Source organism: Ovis canadensis, chromosome 20 (assembly GCF_042477335.2).
Source record: "Ovis canadensis isolate MfBH-ARS-UI-01 breed Bighorn chromosome 20, ARS-UI_OviCan_v2, whole genome shotgun sequence".
Taxonomy (NCBI): Eukaryota; Metazoa; Chordata; class Mammalia; order Artiodactyla; family Bovidae; genus Ovis; species Ovis canadensis.
The window spans coordinates 27,807,020-27,825,608 of NC_091264.1; the positions used below are offsets into that span (position 1 = coordinate 27,807,020).

An 18,589-nucleotide genomic window follows, 5' to 3' on the forward strand; every position below is an offset into this window, starting at 1 on the left:
AATTTTAGTTATCCATAACAAAAGTTAGAAAATGAAAATCTCAGAAAGATATCACTTAGGTGGTGCTAGTGGTAAAAAACCCCAGTGCAATGTAGGAGACATGAGAGATCCCTGGGTCAGGAAGATCCCCTGGAGGAGGGCATGGTAACCCATTCCAGTATTCTTGCCTGGAGAATCCCATGGACAGAGGAGTCTGGTGAGCTACAGTCTGTAGGGTCATAAAAAGTCAGACATGACTAAAGCGACTTGATAAACAGACAAGTGGAACATAGCAGAGAATGCAGAAATAGGCCAGGAACACCGACATATAGAAAAGGTGGTATTGAAAATCAGTGATGAAGAGATAGAATTTGCAGTGTCATTCTGGTACACCAGATGATTAATATTTAACAAGGGAAATTGGATGTCTGCATATATAAAAATTGAATCCGTACAACATGCATAAAAATAATTTTGGGGGATTAAGTGCTTAACTATGATAAGCAAAACCTGTATGATCTTTAGAAGGTAACAAAGGCATATATCTGTTCTCAGAGTAGAAAGGGACTTTTTATACAAAAACCACAAACTATAAAGAAAGGATGAATACATTTAAGCAGGGTAGGAGGATATCCCTGTAACAGATACCATGGGATTGCTCATCCAGCTCTTATCTTTAGTTACTTGCCTGTTCGAAATGTATACATTGAACAACTCAGACCTCAACTGTGAAGTTCCACTAATACACAGATTTTTTAAACAAAATACATACTTGAGTACTATACGACCTCATGCTGGTTGAACCCCTATACGTGGAACTGTGGATGTGAGAGGGCTGACTGCAAAGTTACAAATGGATTTTTGACTTTGTGGCGTGTCCAAGCCCCTAATCCCTGTGTTGTTCAAGGGTCAATTCTGTGTGTGTGAATGTGTGTGTGTATAATTTTACAGTCTTTTGTGATATGTCTCTTTTTGAGAAGTTAAAAAGACTTCTCAAAGACTGGGAAAAGATGTTTTAGCATGTATGGCTGACAAAAGATTAATATCTAGCATTAAGAAAGATTTTCTTTAGACTTCCCTGTTGGTCTAGTGGTTAAGACTCCACACTTACACTGCAGCAGCCCAGGGGCTCTACCCCTGGTCAGGAAACTAAGATGTCCACGTGTGTGTGGCATGGCCAAAAAAAAAGAAAAGGAAGAGTTTCTTCAAATCATTAAGAAATACAAAACAATACTGTTCTCACTGTTGTTAATTGGTTGGTAAGGGTGTGTAGAAACTGTAAATCTTAGTACTTCTGTGTGTATAAGTTGGTAGAATTGCTTCAGAGAACAGTAAATAAATCAATTTATTTGATGATACACTGTATATATTTATAGTGCGTAGATACAGTATTTTATAGATATAGTATATAGAAAAATAAACAGATACACACAAATTTTGAACAAGCCAAGTATAGAGTATTGGTGAATGCACGCTGGCAGTCGTTTACAGGCATGCATAAGAACTGTTGACATCAAATTCAGAGTAGAAGTTACCTCTGGAGAAGGAGGGAGTGTGGATCCAAGAAAGACCTACATGGACTTGAATTGTAGTTCCATTATTTTATTTTTTAGGATGAAATCTGAAGCAAAATTGTTAAGATTTGGTAGGTGGGTACATGGATATTCACTATATTGTTCATTGTAGTTGCCTGTCCTTGAAAAAAAAATAATTTAAACCCAAAGAATCACTTAATGAAAGAATGTTCTGTGGACCACTCCTGGCTTAGTGGTTGAAGATGGCTGAGGGAAGCAGACTCGAGCACCGGGTAAATCCTAGAATGCCAAAAGTATGGCAGAAAGCAGAGGAAAAGAAAAGAAAGTGGCTGTCTCAAGTATTTCTACCCCATGTCAATGCTCTGAAGGTGGAGTCCTGACAAATATCATTGCCAGGTGGGGGTTGTGCCAGAGGCAAGCCCTGCACCAGGTCAGTCCCCAAGCCCCAGACCCAACGGATAAGCTCTCCTGCCTCTCTCATGCCTTCCCCCCAATCGCCAGAGGCAGCCATACATGATGCAAACAGGAATTTGCATTTGCAATGAGAAGATACACCCATATGCAGAAATAACCATGTCTCATCAAATATTTGAAGAAATTAAGGAGTGAGTCATTCCCTCCAAACAGTAAAGAGACCCCCTGACCACCTACCTAAACAGAAGAAAATGCAAAAGTAACTAAAATTCATAGCTTCAGAGAGATTCAGGAATTTATCACATATAACCAATTAAAGAGAAAAATAGGCTGCTATGAAAAGAATAACAATTGGAATAATCAGAAATCGAAAAAAAACAAAACCTGAATTTTTTTTTAAGTTGGCATATCTAGCCAAGAGAGCATATTGCAGAAAGAAATGGAAAGTTTGACAGAAAAAATTCAGAGTCATAGGAATAGATATGTAAGTTCCAATATCCATAAAATGGAAATTCCCTAAGGAGAGAGAAGAAGAAGTGGGGGTAGGTGGGTGGAAGCAATAAAATAAAAGAAGAGTGTTTTGGGGGGACTCTCTAACCCCTCTCAGTGTCTACGCTGAGAGCTTTGTACTTTCCTTCTCTTTAATAAATCCTATTCGCTTGCTTAAAACAAAGAGAGAGAGAAGAGTGTTTCGTGCAGTTAAAGATAATAAAGGTTTTTCATCCTTTGAGATTAGACAGGAGCAGTGTTCCTGATATCCAGGTCTTCCTTTGTGCTGGGTTTCATAAGGAAGAAATAAACATCTTTTGACCATTCTTTGTCTCACTCAGCTTCCAGGCATTTCTCTCAGTGCAACAAGAAAGGGACAGAGTGATCTGACCCAGATAGGGCATCCCTTATTTTGTTAATTTCCCCAAACATTATAGCTCCCTCACCTCCATCCCCACTGGGGGTGGCACGTCCAGACTGAATCAGTTTTTATCACCCTTCTGCATCCCTGGTGGAATGATGAGTCTGTACTTTCATTTCAGCAGTATACTGTTTTCATCGTTTTGGTGATGATGTACAAATAATTAAACTTCTCTATATCACTGAAATTAAATATGTCTTTATAAACAGCTAGATGTGAAGTTTATATAAATTGTATTTCACTATATAATTGTTTGAGGGTGCTCTGGAGAAATGATTTCTATCAAGAAGGTATATTACAAAGTAAAACTTATCAAACTAACTGTTTTTTACACCAGGTCTTGCACAGTCAGGTTCCTGGGGGTGTTTTGATGAGTTTAACAGAATTGAATTGCCTGTGTTATCAGTGGCAGCCCAACAAATTTACATCGTCTTGACAGCAAGAAAAGAGAGAAAAAAACAGTTTATTTTTTCTGATGGTGATTGTGTTGATTTAAATCCAGAATTTGGAATCTTCTTAACAATGGTGAGAACATAGGTGTTACATATTTTAAAAATTTTTATTGAAGTATGGTTGATATACAATGTATTAGTTTCTGGTGTACAGCAAAGTGACTCTGTTATATATATATATAATATTCTTTTTTATTATAGGTTACTATAAGGTTTTGAATACAGTTCCCTGTGATATAAACACTAGGATCCTGTTGTTTATCTGTTTTATGTATAGTACTTTGTATCTGCTAATCCCAAATTTCTAATTTGTTCCTCCTCCACCCACTTTCCCCTTCGGTCATCCTAAATTTGTTTTCTTTGTCGTTTGTATCCTAGACTCTACCTTTGAGTGATATCCTATGATATTTGTCTTTGTCTGACCTACTTCACTTAGTATGATGGTGTCTAGGTCCATCATGTTGCTGCAAATGGCGTTATTTCATTATTTTCACCCCCTTGATCGGGTGTATTCCTAAGTATTTCATACTTTTTGATGTGGTTTTAAAAGACATTGAAAAACATAGATTTTAAATACAATTTATTGGTTTAATTGTTATAGACTTAAATAAAATTAAGCATAAATGACCACCCAGGAATCATCCCTATTTAAATGATTTTTTTTCGAGTAGGAAAAATAGACTAGACAGAAGGTAAAACAGTGGTTTGTTAATGATAAAATTAGTCACTGTTTATTGAGCACTAATTTTGTGTAAAGGTAATGGGCCTTCTGTATGTTGTATCAGACAGGGAAGCTACAATAACAATGCCCCAATTCTAGTGGCTTTCCACCTCAAACTCAGTCCAGTGGCTAAGACTCTGTGTGCTGCCGCTGCACGGGGTGGCCAGCTTTGATCCCTGGTTGGGGAAAGTAAGATCCCACATGCCGTGAAGCACAGCCAGGGAAGAAAATACCCACCATGCAAAACACCACAGGACTGTATCTCCCTGACCCTTAAAGTTAGGTGTGACCGCATAAATTGCTCTCCCTAACACCTGAACACGCCAGGGAAGCCTGGCATGCTGCAGTCCATGGGGTCACAAAGGGTCAGATGCGACTGATGGACTGAACTGACTGAACTGAACACCTCAAAGATTTATTACTTTCATACCACACGCCCGCTGTGGGTGTGTGGTGTTGTGGTGGAGAGGGCAGAAGATGCTTTACACGTCCTGTCTCTGGTACTGTCTCAGCTGTGACTGGTAGCTACAGCAAAGGAAAAAGAGAACAAGAAGAATTATGCTCTGGTTCTTAGGGTTTCCTGTCCAGAAGTGACACTAGTCACAAACTTTGGCTAAAGCAAACAACCAGTGAAGCAATTAGAATAATTGCTGAATAGAATAATTCTGAAGTGATCAGTTATAAGTTGTGAAACCGAATGAAAGAGTTTACTCAGTGTGATAGTGTGGCTTAGAAGAATTTAAAAGAAGCTTGCCCTTGGATTAAGAATAATTTTGGAAATATCAATTAGATATTGCATTAGGCTGTGAATACCTGAGATATGAAGAATAGTAACTTAAGGATGTATTCTTTTAAGATTCTTCGAGGTTTCTACACCATCATGGTTTCCATTTTCAAGGTTGCCTTATAGCCCAAGGTGCTACAGAAGCATCTCTGTTGCAGGCAATTGACTGAATCAACTCCCTTCAATCAGACATCAAGTGTATTTCATACACTGTCCCTTTCATACACTGTGTCCCTTTGTGACTCACAGGGTAGAATTTAATCTCACCAGCTGCAGGGCAGGCTGGGAAATGTAGTTTTAAATAAATAGACATTTCTCCAAAGAAGACATACGGATGGCTAACAAACACATGAAAAGATGCTCAACATCACTCATTATTAGAGAAATGCAAATCAAAACCACAATGAGGTACCACTTCACACCAGTCAGAATGGCTGCGATCCAAAAATCTGCAAGCAATAAATGCTGGAGAGGGTGTGGAGAAAAGGGAACCCTCCTACACTGTTGGTGGGAATGCAAACTAGTACAGCCACTATGGAGAACAGTGTGGAGATTCCTTAAAAAATTGCAAATAGAACTGCCTTATGACCCAGCAATCCCACTTCTGGGCATACACACCGAGGAAACCAGAATTGAAAGAGACACATGTACCCCAATGTTCATCGCAGCACTGTTTATAATAGCCAGGACATGGAAACAACCTAGATGTCCATCAGCAGATGAATGGATAAGAAAGCTGTGGTACATATACACAATGGAGTATTACTCAGCCGTTAAAAAGAATTCATTTCAATCAGTTCTGATGAGGTGGATGAAACTGGAGCCGATTATACAGAGTGAAGTAAGCCAGAAAGAAAAACACCAATACAGTATACTAACACATATATATGGAATTTAGGAAGATGGCAATGGCGACCCTGTATGCAAGACAGGGAAAGAGACACAGATGTGTATAACGGACTTTTGGACTCAGAGGGAGAGGGAGAGGGTGGGATGATTTGGGAGAATGACATTCTAACATGTATACTATCATGTGAATTGAATCGCCAGTCTATGTCTGACGCAGGATGCAGCATGCTTGGGGCTGGTGCATGGGGATGACCCAGAAAGATGTTATGGGGAGGGAGGTGGGAGGGGGGATCATGTTTGGGAATGCATGTAAGAATTAAAGATTTTAAAATTTAAAAAATAAAAAACTAAAATTAAAAAAAAAAAAATCTGGGTTGGTGATGCACCCAGCTTGCAGCTGAAGTTCTGTGACTAAGGATGAAAAATAGGAGTGTTGAAAGGCAGCCAGCCATCTTTATGTCCGCAGCACCTGGCAAGTTATCTGGCCTATTGACCATGCCCAATAAATGCTCAGGGACTGAAGGTTTCCTTATGCACTTTCCTCTTTGCCTTACTTGTCTTCAAATACCCTCACCTATCGCTTGGGATTTTGGGGTCTGGTCTATCCCCAGTCTTTTGCTACTTATTAGCTTTCTTCTCGGGAGAAGGCGATGGCACCCCACTCCAGTACTCTTGCCTGGAAAATCCCATGGATGGAGGAGGAGCCTGGTGGGCTGCAGTCCATGGGGTGGTGAAGAGTCGGACACTACTGAGTGACTTCCCTTTCACTTTTCACTTTCATGCATTGGAGAAGGAAATGGCAACCCACTCCAGTGTTCTTGCCTGGAGAATCCCAGGGATGGAGGAGCCTGGTGGGCTGCCGTCTATGGGGTCACACAGAGTCGGACACGACTGAAGTGACTTAGCAGCAGCAGCAGCAGCTTCCTTCTCACCTCTACTTTTGTCCTTTTTAATGTTTTTCTCCTCATTCCTGTCTTTGTTTCCCTTCATCACTGTGTGTTTTTTTTAATAGTAAAAAGAAACTATTTGTCAGCTATTTGTGGCTATTTGTCAGCCACAGAACTCTATAATCCTGACTGTAAAGAATAATTTGTGTTGTTGTACAGCAGAAACCAACACAATATTGTAAAGCAGTTATCTTCCAATTTAAAAACAAAGCACACACGCACACAAAGCAAATAGGAAACATTAATGAAAAGGACAAACCTAGCAACTATAGTTGTATACTCCATGCAAATGTCCTTCAAAAGGTAAGGCAAGATAAAAATATTTTCTGGCAAAGGAAAAAAGAACAATTGAAGAGAGGAAATAAAAATTGCCTCAGTAAATTGATTAGTATGAAATTCTAAATTTTCTTTTTCTTTAAGTAACATATTTTAGATCATAATTATCCTAGTATTTATTCAGTTTTATTTCATTTTCTTTAACAAATAGATACGCAGAGGCTTATTTTTTGCTCCATAAAGTGGTGTGTGTGTGTGTATGCACGTACATATGCACATGTGTATTACTTTATTAGTATAATGAAAATGGAAATGTGTGAGAGAGAGTAAGGTGACATTAATAAATATGTATGGTCCAATACATATTTTTGTGAAAAGAGGGATATTTTTTGAATCAAATGTTTTTCAAAACCTTCTTAGAATCTGAATTAGGCATTTGAAATGTATTGATAATTTGTATTCAAGAAATGGAAATTATGTCAACAATTAAAAATTAAATAATTTTAACTTTTAGAACCCTGGGTATGCTGGGCGCCAGGAACTACCAGAGAACTTGAAAATTCAGTTCAGAACCGTTGCTATGATGGTTCCTGATAGACAGGTATGAATCAGGATTTAAAACCATAATACAATTTATGTTCTTTACCTGTTCTTCACTAAAACTGAAAAGCCTCACTGTTAATTTGCAGATCATTATGCGAGTTAAACTTGCAAGCTGTGGTTTTCTTGAAAACGTTATCTTGGCTCAAAAGTTTTATGTACTTTACAAACTCTGTGAAGAGCAACTTACTAAGCAGGTAACTTTGTACATCTGTTTTCCCGTTCCCTATAGAACTTGTTTTTTAACTTGCAATTTTGATAAGTACTGATTAAGGAGTTAAAAAAATTCCTTGACTCTTTCCTAAGATATGTTTATAATTAACTTGACCTTTAGATTATGTATTTTAAAAACTTTCTTAAGTTGAAATAATTATAGATTCCCAGGAAGTTGCGAAGACATGTACGAGACATCCTGTGTACTCTTCATCCTGTTGACATAATTGTAGTACAATAACAAAACCAGAAGATTGACAATGAACAATAATAAACAGAGATTCCTAAGACTTCACCAGTTTTTCATGCACTCGTGTGTGTGTGTGTGTGTGTGTGTGTGTGTGTGTGTGAAGTGAAGTGAAGTGAAGTCGCTCAGTTGTGTCTGACTTTTTGCGACCCCATGGACAGTAGCCTACTAGGCTACTCTGCCATCCATGGGATTTTCCAGGCAAGAATACTGGAGTGGGATGCCATTTCCTTCTCCAGGGGATCTTCCCAACCCAGGGATCGAACCTGGGTCTCCTGCATTACAGACAGACGCTTTTACCGTCTGAGTGTGTGTAGTGAAAGTGAAGTCTCAGTCGTGTCCAACCCTTTGCAACCCCATGGACTGTAGCCTACTAGGCTCCTTCTCTCCATGGGATTCTCCAGGCAAGAATACTGAAGCGGGTTGCCATTTCCTTCTGCAGGGGATCTTCCCAACTCAGGGATTGAGCCCGAGTCTCCTACATTGCAGGCAGATGCTTTAACCTCTGAGCCACCAGGGAAGCCCTTGAGTGTGTGTACATCTATCCAATTATGTCATAGAAAACAGAATTGTTTATCCCCACCAAGTACCCTTCCACTACCCTTTATAGCCATGCTTACCTCTCTCCCAAATTCTATAGCCCTCATAGGCCTAATCTTTTCTACATCTCTGTAATTGTGTTTTTCAAGCATGTTACATAAAGCGAATCACATAGTATGTGACCTGTTGGTCATGCATTTTAAATGTTTGCCCTTCAGACTGTCAGAGTGTATTGTTCTCAGAAAATCATGTGTGAGCACTGTCACACAGCTTGATGTTTCCAGTGAAGTCAACTTTTTCAGTCAAAAGAAAGGCAGGAGAAGTGAGCTAACAGAACTTTGCCACTCAGCCGCTCCAAAACTATAGTATATAAGTACTATATGTACACAGTGAGTCTGCACTTTTAATTTTTCAACTGGATGATCCTTTTAATTTCCTTTCTCATCCTAGGTTCATTACGACTTTGGGTTGAGAAATATTCTATCTGTATTGAGGACACTCGGATCTCAAAAAAGAGCCAGGCCAGAAGATAGTGAATTAAGCACGGTCATGAGAGGACTGAGAGATATGAACCTTTCTAAACTGGTATCTTTCTTCTCTGGGTTAATTTCTCTCTCAAGATTTTGACCTAGCTGACAAGTGGGGGTGGGCTCATACAGAGCTGTTAACATGGGTGTGTGTTGGGTTATGTATGTTACCACTGACTGAACTTCTGGAAGAAGGCACCCTCCTCCCGCCCCCAAGAAAAAAAACCCATGGCTTTGTATGAACAACAGGGGCCAGAAATGCATCCTTGCAAATGCCATAAAATAGGCTTCATCAGTGGGCTTCAGCTCCCAAATGTCAGTCCATCATTCATAACGTAACACAGATTCTAAACCTGAAAATCTGGATTCATAGGGGACCACCAGAGCTTTTTGCTTTGTCTGTATGTGACTAGCTTTAACTATGTCTCTGCCAAAACATCAACACCATTTCTATTTTCTAAATGTGCATTAAATGTTTGCTGTGGCTGCTGCTGCTAAGTCACTTCAGAGTACTGGAGTGGGTTGTCATTTCCTTCTCCAGTGCGTGAAAGTGAAGTCGCTCAGTTGTGTCCGACTCTTAGTGACCCCATGGACTGCAGCCCACCAGGCTCCTCCGTCCATGGGATTTTCCAGGCAAGAGTACTGGAGTGGGGTGCCATCGCCTTCTCCGGTTTGCTGTGGGGATTACAATAATTATTTCACTGCTTTCACACTTGTCACAGGCACAGCCAGGTTGTCATGAACTAGCTGATGGGCAGATTCATGTGGCTTTTATTCAGGGGCTTCTTTGTGCTGCGTATGGTGTCCGTGCCCCGGGAGTACATGGTTGAGGAAGAAGTGGACCTCAGGAGCTAGCGTTCTAGTTACAAAACTAACGACTAGCATCTGCATACTTCACTTTATTACAGAATCTTTTCATGGGTACTGTCTTGTTTGAGTCTCACAGCCGCCCTGGGGGACATGGATCTCCATATGAGGGAGCCACATTTGTAGGACTCACCCACTATCATAGTCAGTTGAGAAACTGGAACCAAAATCCACAAGACTTTCTGATGTTAAATTACAGATGTTTTCCGAATTAAAGTAGCATGTTAATACTCTGTTCTCTTGGGATTGGAGCTATTACCTACACGTTTTTAAGGTGAATGCGTATGCCTGTCGTATGATAAAGGAATGAGATCAGACCCTGGAGCAGTAAATTGAGAAGACATTAAATGCCGACAGAGGTTTTTAAACATTTGGTCGTGGGGTATGGCCGATTAACAATGTTGTGACAGTTTCAGGTTGAACAGCAAAGGGACTCAGTCACACATGTATATAAATCCAGTTTCCACCAAACTTCCCTCCCGTCCAGGCCGCCACGTGTTATTGAATAGAGTTCCCTGTGCTATAAAGCAGATCTTTGCTGGCTATCCATTTTAGCAGTGTCTATGTGTCCATCCCAGACTCTAAGTATCCCTTGCCCCCATCCTCTCCTCCGTCCACCCTGGCAACCGTTCAGTTCATTCTCTAAGTCTATGAGTCTCTTTCTGGTTTGTAAGTTCATTCCTATCATTTCCTTTTAGATTCCGCATATAAGGCATGTCATACGATGTTTCCCCTTCTACGTCTGACTTACTTCACTCAGTACAACCATCTCTAGGTCCATCCGTGCTGCTGAAAATGGCATTATTTCATTCTTTTTAATGTAAATGCCAGGGAGATTTGGGTACAATGCTGTAGGTAATGTGGACTCAGTGGTGGTGGTTGGGAGAAAGTGCTAGAGCATACAGGTGTGGCCAGGAGAATAATATGATTATTTGGGCATGAAATGATAAGTGCTATGAGCTTCATTTTTGACCTAAATGAGTAAATTTATTCTTTACCACCTTAGATTGATGAAGATGAACCCCTGTTCCTCAGCTTAATCAATGACCTGTTTCCAGGATTACAACTAGATAGTAATAGTTACGTGGAACTGCAAGCTGCAGTCACCAACCAGGTTCAGCTGGAAGGTTTGATTAACCATCCACCCTGGAATCTCAAACTCGTGCAGGTAAAATATTTTTCATCTATTATCAGTTTGATGATCAACGAGTGTTGTTAAAGGTTGTCATTTGGAGAGAAGAACTTGTGATATTAATCTTGCTTGATGTTAAGGTTGAGACTAAATAAAGCACATCGTTGCAAGAAGAGTCCTTAGCAGGGGGTGTTTGTCCTAGGGACTTTAGCGTGGTTTTACCCTGCTTCACACTAACCAAGCACTTACTGAAGTTACTTACACCCCAGAGGTTAGGTGGTAACCAAAATCTCGAGAATAGCTGGGAGGAGATAGTAGGTTATGAAAATGGAGGGAGGGACTGCCCTTGTGGTCCACTAGTTGGGACTCTCTGTTTCCAGTGCAGGGGCCTTGGGTTCCATTCTTGGTTGGGGAACTGGAATCTCACGAGCCATGCAGCATACTACTGCTGCTAAGTCGCTTCAGTCGTGTCTGACTCTATGTGACCCCATAGACGGCAGCCCACTAGGCTCCCCTGTCCCTGGGATTCTCCAGGCAAGAACACTGGAGTGGGGTGCCATTTCCTTCTCCAATGTATGAAAGTGAAAAGTGAAAGTGAAGTCGCTCAGTTGTGTCCGACCCTTAGTGACCCCATGGACTGCAGCCCACCAGGCTCCTCTGTCCATGGGATTTTCCAGGCAAGAGTACTGGAGTGGGGTGCCATTGCCTTCTCTGCCATGCAGCATGACCCCCCCACAAAAAAAAAAAAACCACAGGGAAATGGAATGCTGTCTCTGAGGGCCTTCGTGGGGCATGGAGCCCGGGGAATCTGGGGGTGCTCCTTGCTTCTGCTTTGTGTGTGGGCATGTTCATACCTAAACTAAATCCTTTGCCTGTGTCTCTTGGTGTGTTTCTGTCAATTGCATTTTATCCTTGTGACAACCTATCAATGATTTTATCAAGCAGATCCCTGAAACTGTTGCAGAGTTGCTGAATTAAATCCCTATGAGCTTGACGCATTGGGAGTACTTTCCAGTGCCTTGGAAAATGAAAGCACTGAAATTGTGGAAAGTGTCAAAAACCGCATTTGAAAAGTAATGATTCTTACTCTTGTAAGCAGTGCAAGTGTATGAGAAAGACTCAAATCTTACAAAGAAAATATATGAGGAGAAATCAAAGTATTTTTCATCATCTATGTAATGGAAATCATACCATTAAAAAAATTCTGGGAAAACCTCACTTTACATGTGATGTGCGTACGGTGAATTGAGAACTTCAGATGTACAAGCTGGATTTAGAAAAGGTAGAGGAACCAGAGGTCAAATTGCCAACATCTGCTAGATGATAGAAAAAGCAAGGGAATTAAAAAAAAATCTACTTCTGTTTCATTGACCATGCTAACACTTTTGACTGTATGAATCACAACAAACTGTGGAAAATTCTTAAAGAGATGGGAACACCAGACCACCTTATCTTCCTCCCGAAAAACCTGTATGCAAGACAAGAAGCAAGAGTTAGAATTGGATATGGAACAATAGCCTGGTTCAAAATTGGGAAAGGAGTACATCAAGGCTATATATTGTCACCCTGCTTACTTAACTTCTATGCAGAGTACATTGTGAAAAGTGCCAGGCTGGATAAAGCACAAGCTGGAATCAAGATTGCCAGGAGAAATATCAACAACCTCAGATATGCAGATGAAACCTGTCTAATGGTAGAAAGTGAAGAGGAATTAAAGAGCCTTTTAATGAGGGTGCAAGTGCAGAGTGAAAAAGCTGGCTTAAAACTCAATATTCAGAAAACTAAGATCATCACATCCGGTCCCATCACTTCATGGCAAATAGATGGGGAAACAGTAGAAACAGTGACAGATTTTATTTTCTTGGGCTCCAAAATTACTGTGGACAGTGACTTGCAGCCATGAAATTAAAAGACACTCGCTCCTTGGAAGAAAAGCAATGACAAACCTAGACAGCATATTAAAAAGCAGAGACATCACTTTGCTGAAAAAGGTCTGTATAGTCAAAGCTATGGTTTTGCCAGTAGTCATACAGGATGTGAGAGTTGGACCATAAAGAAGATTGAGCACTGAAGAATTGATGCATTTGAACTATGGTACTAGAGAAGTCTCTTGAGAATTTCTTGGATAGCAAGGAGATCAAACCAGTCAATCCTAAAGGAAATCAACCCTGAATATTCATTGAAAGGACTGATGCTGAAGCTCCAATACTTTGGCCACCTGATGCAAGAGCTGACTCATTTTAAAAGACCCTGATGCCGAGAAAGATTGAAGGCAGGAGGAGAAGGAGGTGACAGAGGATGAGATGGTTGGATGGCATCACCAACTCAATGGACATGGGTTTGGGTGGACTCCGGGAGTTGATGATGGACAGGGAGGCCTGGTGTGCTGTGGTTCACGGGGTCACAAAGAGTCAGACACAACTGAGTGACTGACCTGAACTGAATTGATCCCTCGCTGTCTCTGACCCAGATCACAAATCATGACTCTTCATTTACCTTGGCTGAAAATGTAATGAAACTGTTACTTCTTCATTTGCCATATCCAGTTTTAATAACACCTGGCACATGACCCTACACTTCTAAGAGTCAATGGGCAGGAGGGCGACAGTGCATGGGAGTTTTTTCTCCCCTACCCCCAAACAACCCTTCCTTTGTTAAGGACATATGAGTGCTGTGGGGAGTTCGCTGGTGGTCTAGTGGTTAAGACTATGCATTCCCAATGCAGGGAATTGATCCCTGGTTAGGGAACTTGATCCTGCATGCTGAAACTGAGAGCTGGCACAGCCAAATTAAAAAACAAAACAAAACAAAACAAAAACAGAACACTCAATAAAGACTTATGGGTGATGCAGTCGAAAAGTCAAGTTCTCCTGCTTCCAGGTGAAACAGAGAGGTATAAATGTGCCCCGAGGGCCAGTCTTAAGTCTCCCCTCTACAGGATTTTTGTCTTCAGTCACACCATGCTTGGCCTGTCCCCGTTCCTGTCCTTCCCTTACTCCATTAAAAGTTTCCCTGGTGACCACTCACTTGCACAGGAAACTCAACCTCCAGCTGTGCCTCTGGGGAACGAGAAGGCTGATGTTTAACTTGGGTCTTGGCAGAGATGCTTTGTATCGCTGCTTTCCACCACTAGGGGACGACATTACCACATGCGATACAGAGAAAGCCTGTTTGTGGAAAAACCACCTCTATGTTATCAGCAAACTGAAATGACAAGGAGTTTGTCATATCAAGTAGTTGGAGATGCAAAAACTAGATCCTGAATTGATTGCTTCCAAAATGTAATTAAAGTCCCACATTGTCATCACTTTCTCACTTTTAACATTCTTTAAGTTTGCTACTCACCTTCCATGAAACAAAGTTTTTTGGGGGGTCATATTCCATTTTTAAGTAGTGAACCATTTACTATCTAAAGCTTTTAAGATCCTGTTTAAAGCTTTTAAAATTTTTCCGCATGACTTTGTGAACGTGAGCAGGAGGCTCCTAAGTTATATTTTCCGATTGATCCTCTCATTGTGTAGTTGTATGAGACGTCTCTGGTCCGTCACGGTTTGATGACTCTTGGGCCCAGCGGGTCTGGGAAGACAACGGTCATAACAATCCTGATGAAGGCACTGACGGAGTGTGGAAGGCCCCACAGGGAGATGAGGATGAATCCCAAGGCTATTACGGCTCCTCAGATGTTTGGCCGACTGGACACAGCGACCAATGACTGGACAGATGGGATTTTTTCTACTCTGTGGAGAAAAACATTAAAAGCTAAAAAAGGTACAAACTCTTTTCTGCTGATTATTCTTTTCTCCTACCAGTTTATCTGCAACTCAGTATTTCTTTTAATTTTCCGTTTTGATCATCCACAGGTGAAAAGTGATTTTCTGTTCTTATTATTGGCAGGTGAAAACATCTTCCTCATTTTAGACGGCCCTGTGGATGCCATTTGGATTGAGAACTTAAACTCCGTGTTGGATGACAATAAGACCCTCACACTGGCCAACGGAGATCGCATCCCCATGGCCCCAACCTGCAAGCTTTTGTTTGAAGTCCACAATATCGAGAACGCCTCTCCAGCCACGGTTTCTAGGATGGGCATGGTGTACATCAGCAGCTCTGCTCTCAGCTGGAAACCAATACTGCAGGTGGGGACTGGAGACCTACAGAAGCGCGTTTAGTGTCTTTCCATGTCTTGCTCTCTTATAAACAGAGATTCCGTTTCTTTGCTGTAGGCATGGTTGAAGAAGCGTACTACTCAGGAAAATAATGTATTCCTAACTCTGTATGATAAAATATTTGAGGATGCATATACATATATGAAACTGAACCTCAATCCGAAAATGCAGCTCTTAGAGTGCAACTATATTGTGCAAGTAAGATTTTTTTTTTTGTACACTCATTACTTAAGATTTGAAATTCCCCCCACCTCCCAGGCACACACTCAGTTGCAGTTTAGAGGTATCTGAAATGGAAGATTCACAGAGTCCATCAGAATCTTTCTGTGATGTGGCGGTGAAGGGTCTGAGATTTGGATTCCTATTAAAGATCTTATTGATTCACTTACTTCCATCTTTTCCTGAGCTTCACCTCCCAGGGCGGTATTGTCAGGGGAAGAGGAATGAACTATCTTTCCCATCATTCAAGCTCAGTCTAACCTTCCCAGAAAGAGTGTCCAAAAATGAGAGCAGACAAGATAAATGGAGCTGGTAGTTGTACAGAAAGCACAAGAAGGAGCTGGTGGCGAGCAGGAAAATGTGGGTGGAAGTCTCGGCTTTGCATATTTAGTGTATGTATTAGACAGGGGAAGCCTTGAAGCAGCTCTCCAAGTAGTTTGTAACCTCACGTTTTTCCCCTCTACTCAGTATTCCTTTTAAGTCTTTGGAAGAAACAGAACTAATCGTGAATTTCCCTCTTTCTCTTTTTCCTGTTTCTTTTATACTTGCTTTTTTAAAAGATTTATTTAATTGGAGGATAATTACTTTGCAATTTGATGATGGTTTTTGTCATACAGCAATATGAATTGGCCATAGGTATACATGTGTCCCCTCCATCCTGAACCTCCCTCCCATCTCCCTCCCTACCCTGTCCCTTAGATTTTTCAGAGGCTCTCCTGATTCTAGTCCATAGGTGATTGCTCATTATCCAGTCTAGTGCTCTGATTCTCTGTCAGTGCGAAGGACATCACTCAGGGAGGCTGGGTGGCTTAGATATAATTCACGAAGCTCACAAATCATTGAAATGATTTCATTTTGAAAGACAAAGGATGTCTTACTATAGATACTATTTTTTTTTCTGATGCCATGTGGGAGTTGACAAACCTTTCTTGAAGGGGCAAATAGGCAATGTTCTAGGCTTTGCACAACTTTCCATCCCAACCCCTCAGCTCTACTGTTGCAGTATAGAAGCGGCCAGACAGAATGGACGAGAGTGACTCTGTTTCAGAAACACTTCATTTGCTAAGCAAGTTGCTGGCCCCAGGGGCCACAGTGTGCTAAGCCTTACAACATGTTAAAAATAAATAAAATATTTGGTCTATAAAATTTGGAATAACCAAACTTTAGAACCGGAAACTACCTAAGGAAACATCCAGTCTAGGCTTTTTGCTTTTCAGATCAGGAAACTGGGACTCAGAGATGTTATTGGCATGAGTTGGGGGAAGAAGCCACACCTCTACATTCCCAGTTTGGTGTCTTTTCTGTGCAGTCACACAGCCTGCCTAAAGCAGAATGACTTTTCTTCTAAATGCCACTGGCTGTAGGACACTGATCAAACCATAACTGGAGATATATTTGTTTTCTTCTCTCGTTCTCTCCTTCTTTTAAAGTTATTATTATATTTAAATGTTTATTTTAAAATCTAAATATAACACTTAATTTTGTTGTATTTTAAATATTTTCAGTCTCTCAATCTTCTGGAAGGTTTAATCCCCTCCAAAGAAGAAGGTGGCATTTCGTGTGTCGAACATCTTCATAAATTATTTGTGTTTGCTCTGATGTGGAGTATAGGAGCCCTTCTGGAACTGGAAAGCAGAGACAAGCTTGAAGCTTTTATGCGAAGTCATGAAAGCAAGTTAGACTTACCAGAAATACCTAAAGGCTTGACTCAAACCATGTATGAGTTCTATGTTACTGATTATGGTAAGCACAGTGACTTACATCTGAAACAAAATAACATTTTTTTTAATGGAAAAGAGATAAACTCCATAAAATCTTCTATAGGAAATATTAAGCCAATTGTGAATAACATAATTGCTAATACTATTTTTAAAGTGCATCTATGGAAATAAGACTAGGATTTTGCATATAAACTGGGAATGGTTATACAGGCTCTTGACCTCCCCTTTTGCAGTTATCTAAGAAAGGCAATGCCAGAGAATGCTCAAATTACCACACAATTGCACTCATCTCACACGCTAGTAAAGTAATGCTCAAAATTCTCCAAGCCAGGCTTTAGCAATACGTGAATCGCGCACTTCCCGATGTTCAAGCTGGTTTTAGAAAAGGCAGAGGAACCAGAGATCAAAGTGCCAACATCCGCTGGATCATGGAAAAAGCAAGAGAGTTCCAGAAAAACATTTATTTCTGCTTTATTGACTATGCCAAAGCCTTTGACTGTGTGGATCACAATAAACTGTGGAAAATTCTGAAAGAGATGGGAATACCAGACCACCTGACCTGCCTCTTGAGAAATCTGTATGCAAGTCAGGAAGCAACAGTTAGAACTGGACATGGAACAACAGACTGGTTCCAAATAGGAAAAGGAGTACATCAAGGCTGTATATTGTCACCCTGCTTATTAAACTTATACGCAGAGTACATCATGAGAAACACTGGGCTGGAAGAAGCCCAAGCTGGAATCAAGATTGCCGGGAGAAATATCAATAACCTCAGATATGCAGATAACACCACCCTTATGGCAGAAAGTGAAGAGGACCTAAAAAGCCTCTTGATGAAAGTGAAAGTGGAGAGTGAAAATGTTGGCTTAAAGCTCAACATTCAGAAAACAAAGATCATGGCATCCAGTCCCATCACTTCTTGGGAAATAGATGGGGAAACAGTGGAAACAGTGTCAGGCTTTATTTTTTGAGGGGCTCCAAAATCACTGCAAATGGTGACTGCAGCCATGAAATTAAAAGACGCTTACTCCTTGGAAGAAAAGTTATGACCAACCTAGATAGCATATTAAAAAGCAGACATTAGTTTGCCGACTAAGGTCCGTCTAGTCAAGGCTATGGTTTTTCCAGTGGTCATGTATGGATGTGAGAGTTGGCCTGTGAAGAAAGCTGAGTGCCGAAGAATTGATGCTTTTGAACTGTGGTGTTGGAGAAGACTCTTGAGAGTCCCTTGGACTGCAAGGAGATCCAACCAGTCCATTCTGAAGGAGATCAGCCCTGGGATTTCTTTGGAAGGAATGATAAAGCTGAAACTCCAGTACTTTGGCCACCTCATGCGAAGAGTTGACTCATTAGAAAAGACTCTGATGCTGGGAGGGATTGGGGGCAGGAGGAGAAGGGGACAACCCAGGATGAGATGGCTGGATGGCATCACTGACTTGATGGACGTGAGTCTGAGTGAACTCTGGGAGTTGGTGATGGACAGGGAGGCC

The 18,589-nt window shown here is 40.9% G+C and overlaps 1 protein-coding gene across 1 annotated transcript in view; it reads left to right on the top strand.

The window, feature by feature from the left end:
* DNAH8 (dynein axonemal heavy chain 8) overlaps positions 1-18,589 on the top strand; it is a 335,116-nt gene that overhangs the window by 150,593 nt on the left and 165,934 nt on the right. The window contains exons 45-53 of the mRNA XM_069564262.1: positions 3,176-3,363; positions 7,382-7,468; positions 7,557-7,664; positions 8,918-9,052; positions 10,868-11,029; positions 14,515-14,761; positions 14,888-15,129; positions 15,217-15,357; positions 16,884-17,121. Coding sequence (XP_069420363.1) covers positions 3,176-3,363; positions 7,382-7,468; positions 7,557-7,664; positions 8,918-9,052; positions 10,868-11,029; positions 14,515-14,761; positions 14,888-15,129; positions 15,217-15,357; positions 16,884-17,121 — 1,548 coding nt within the window. The remainder of the gene's footprint in view (positions 1-3,175; positions 3,364-7,381; positions 7,469-7,556; positions 7,665-8,917; positions 9,053-10,867; positions 11,030-14,514; positions 14,762-14,887; positions 15,130-15,216; positions 15,358-16,883; positions 17,122-18,589) is intronic.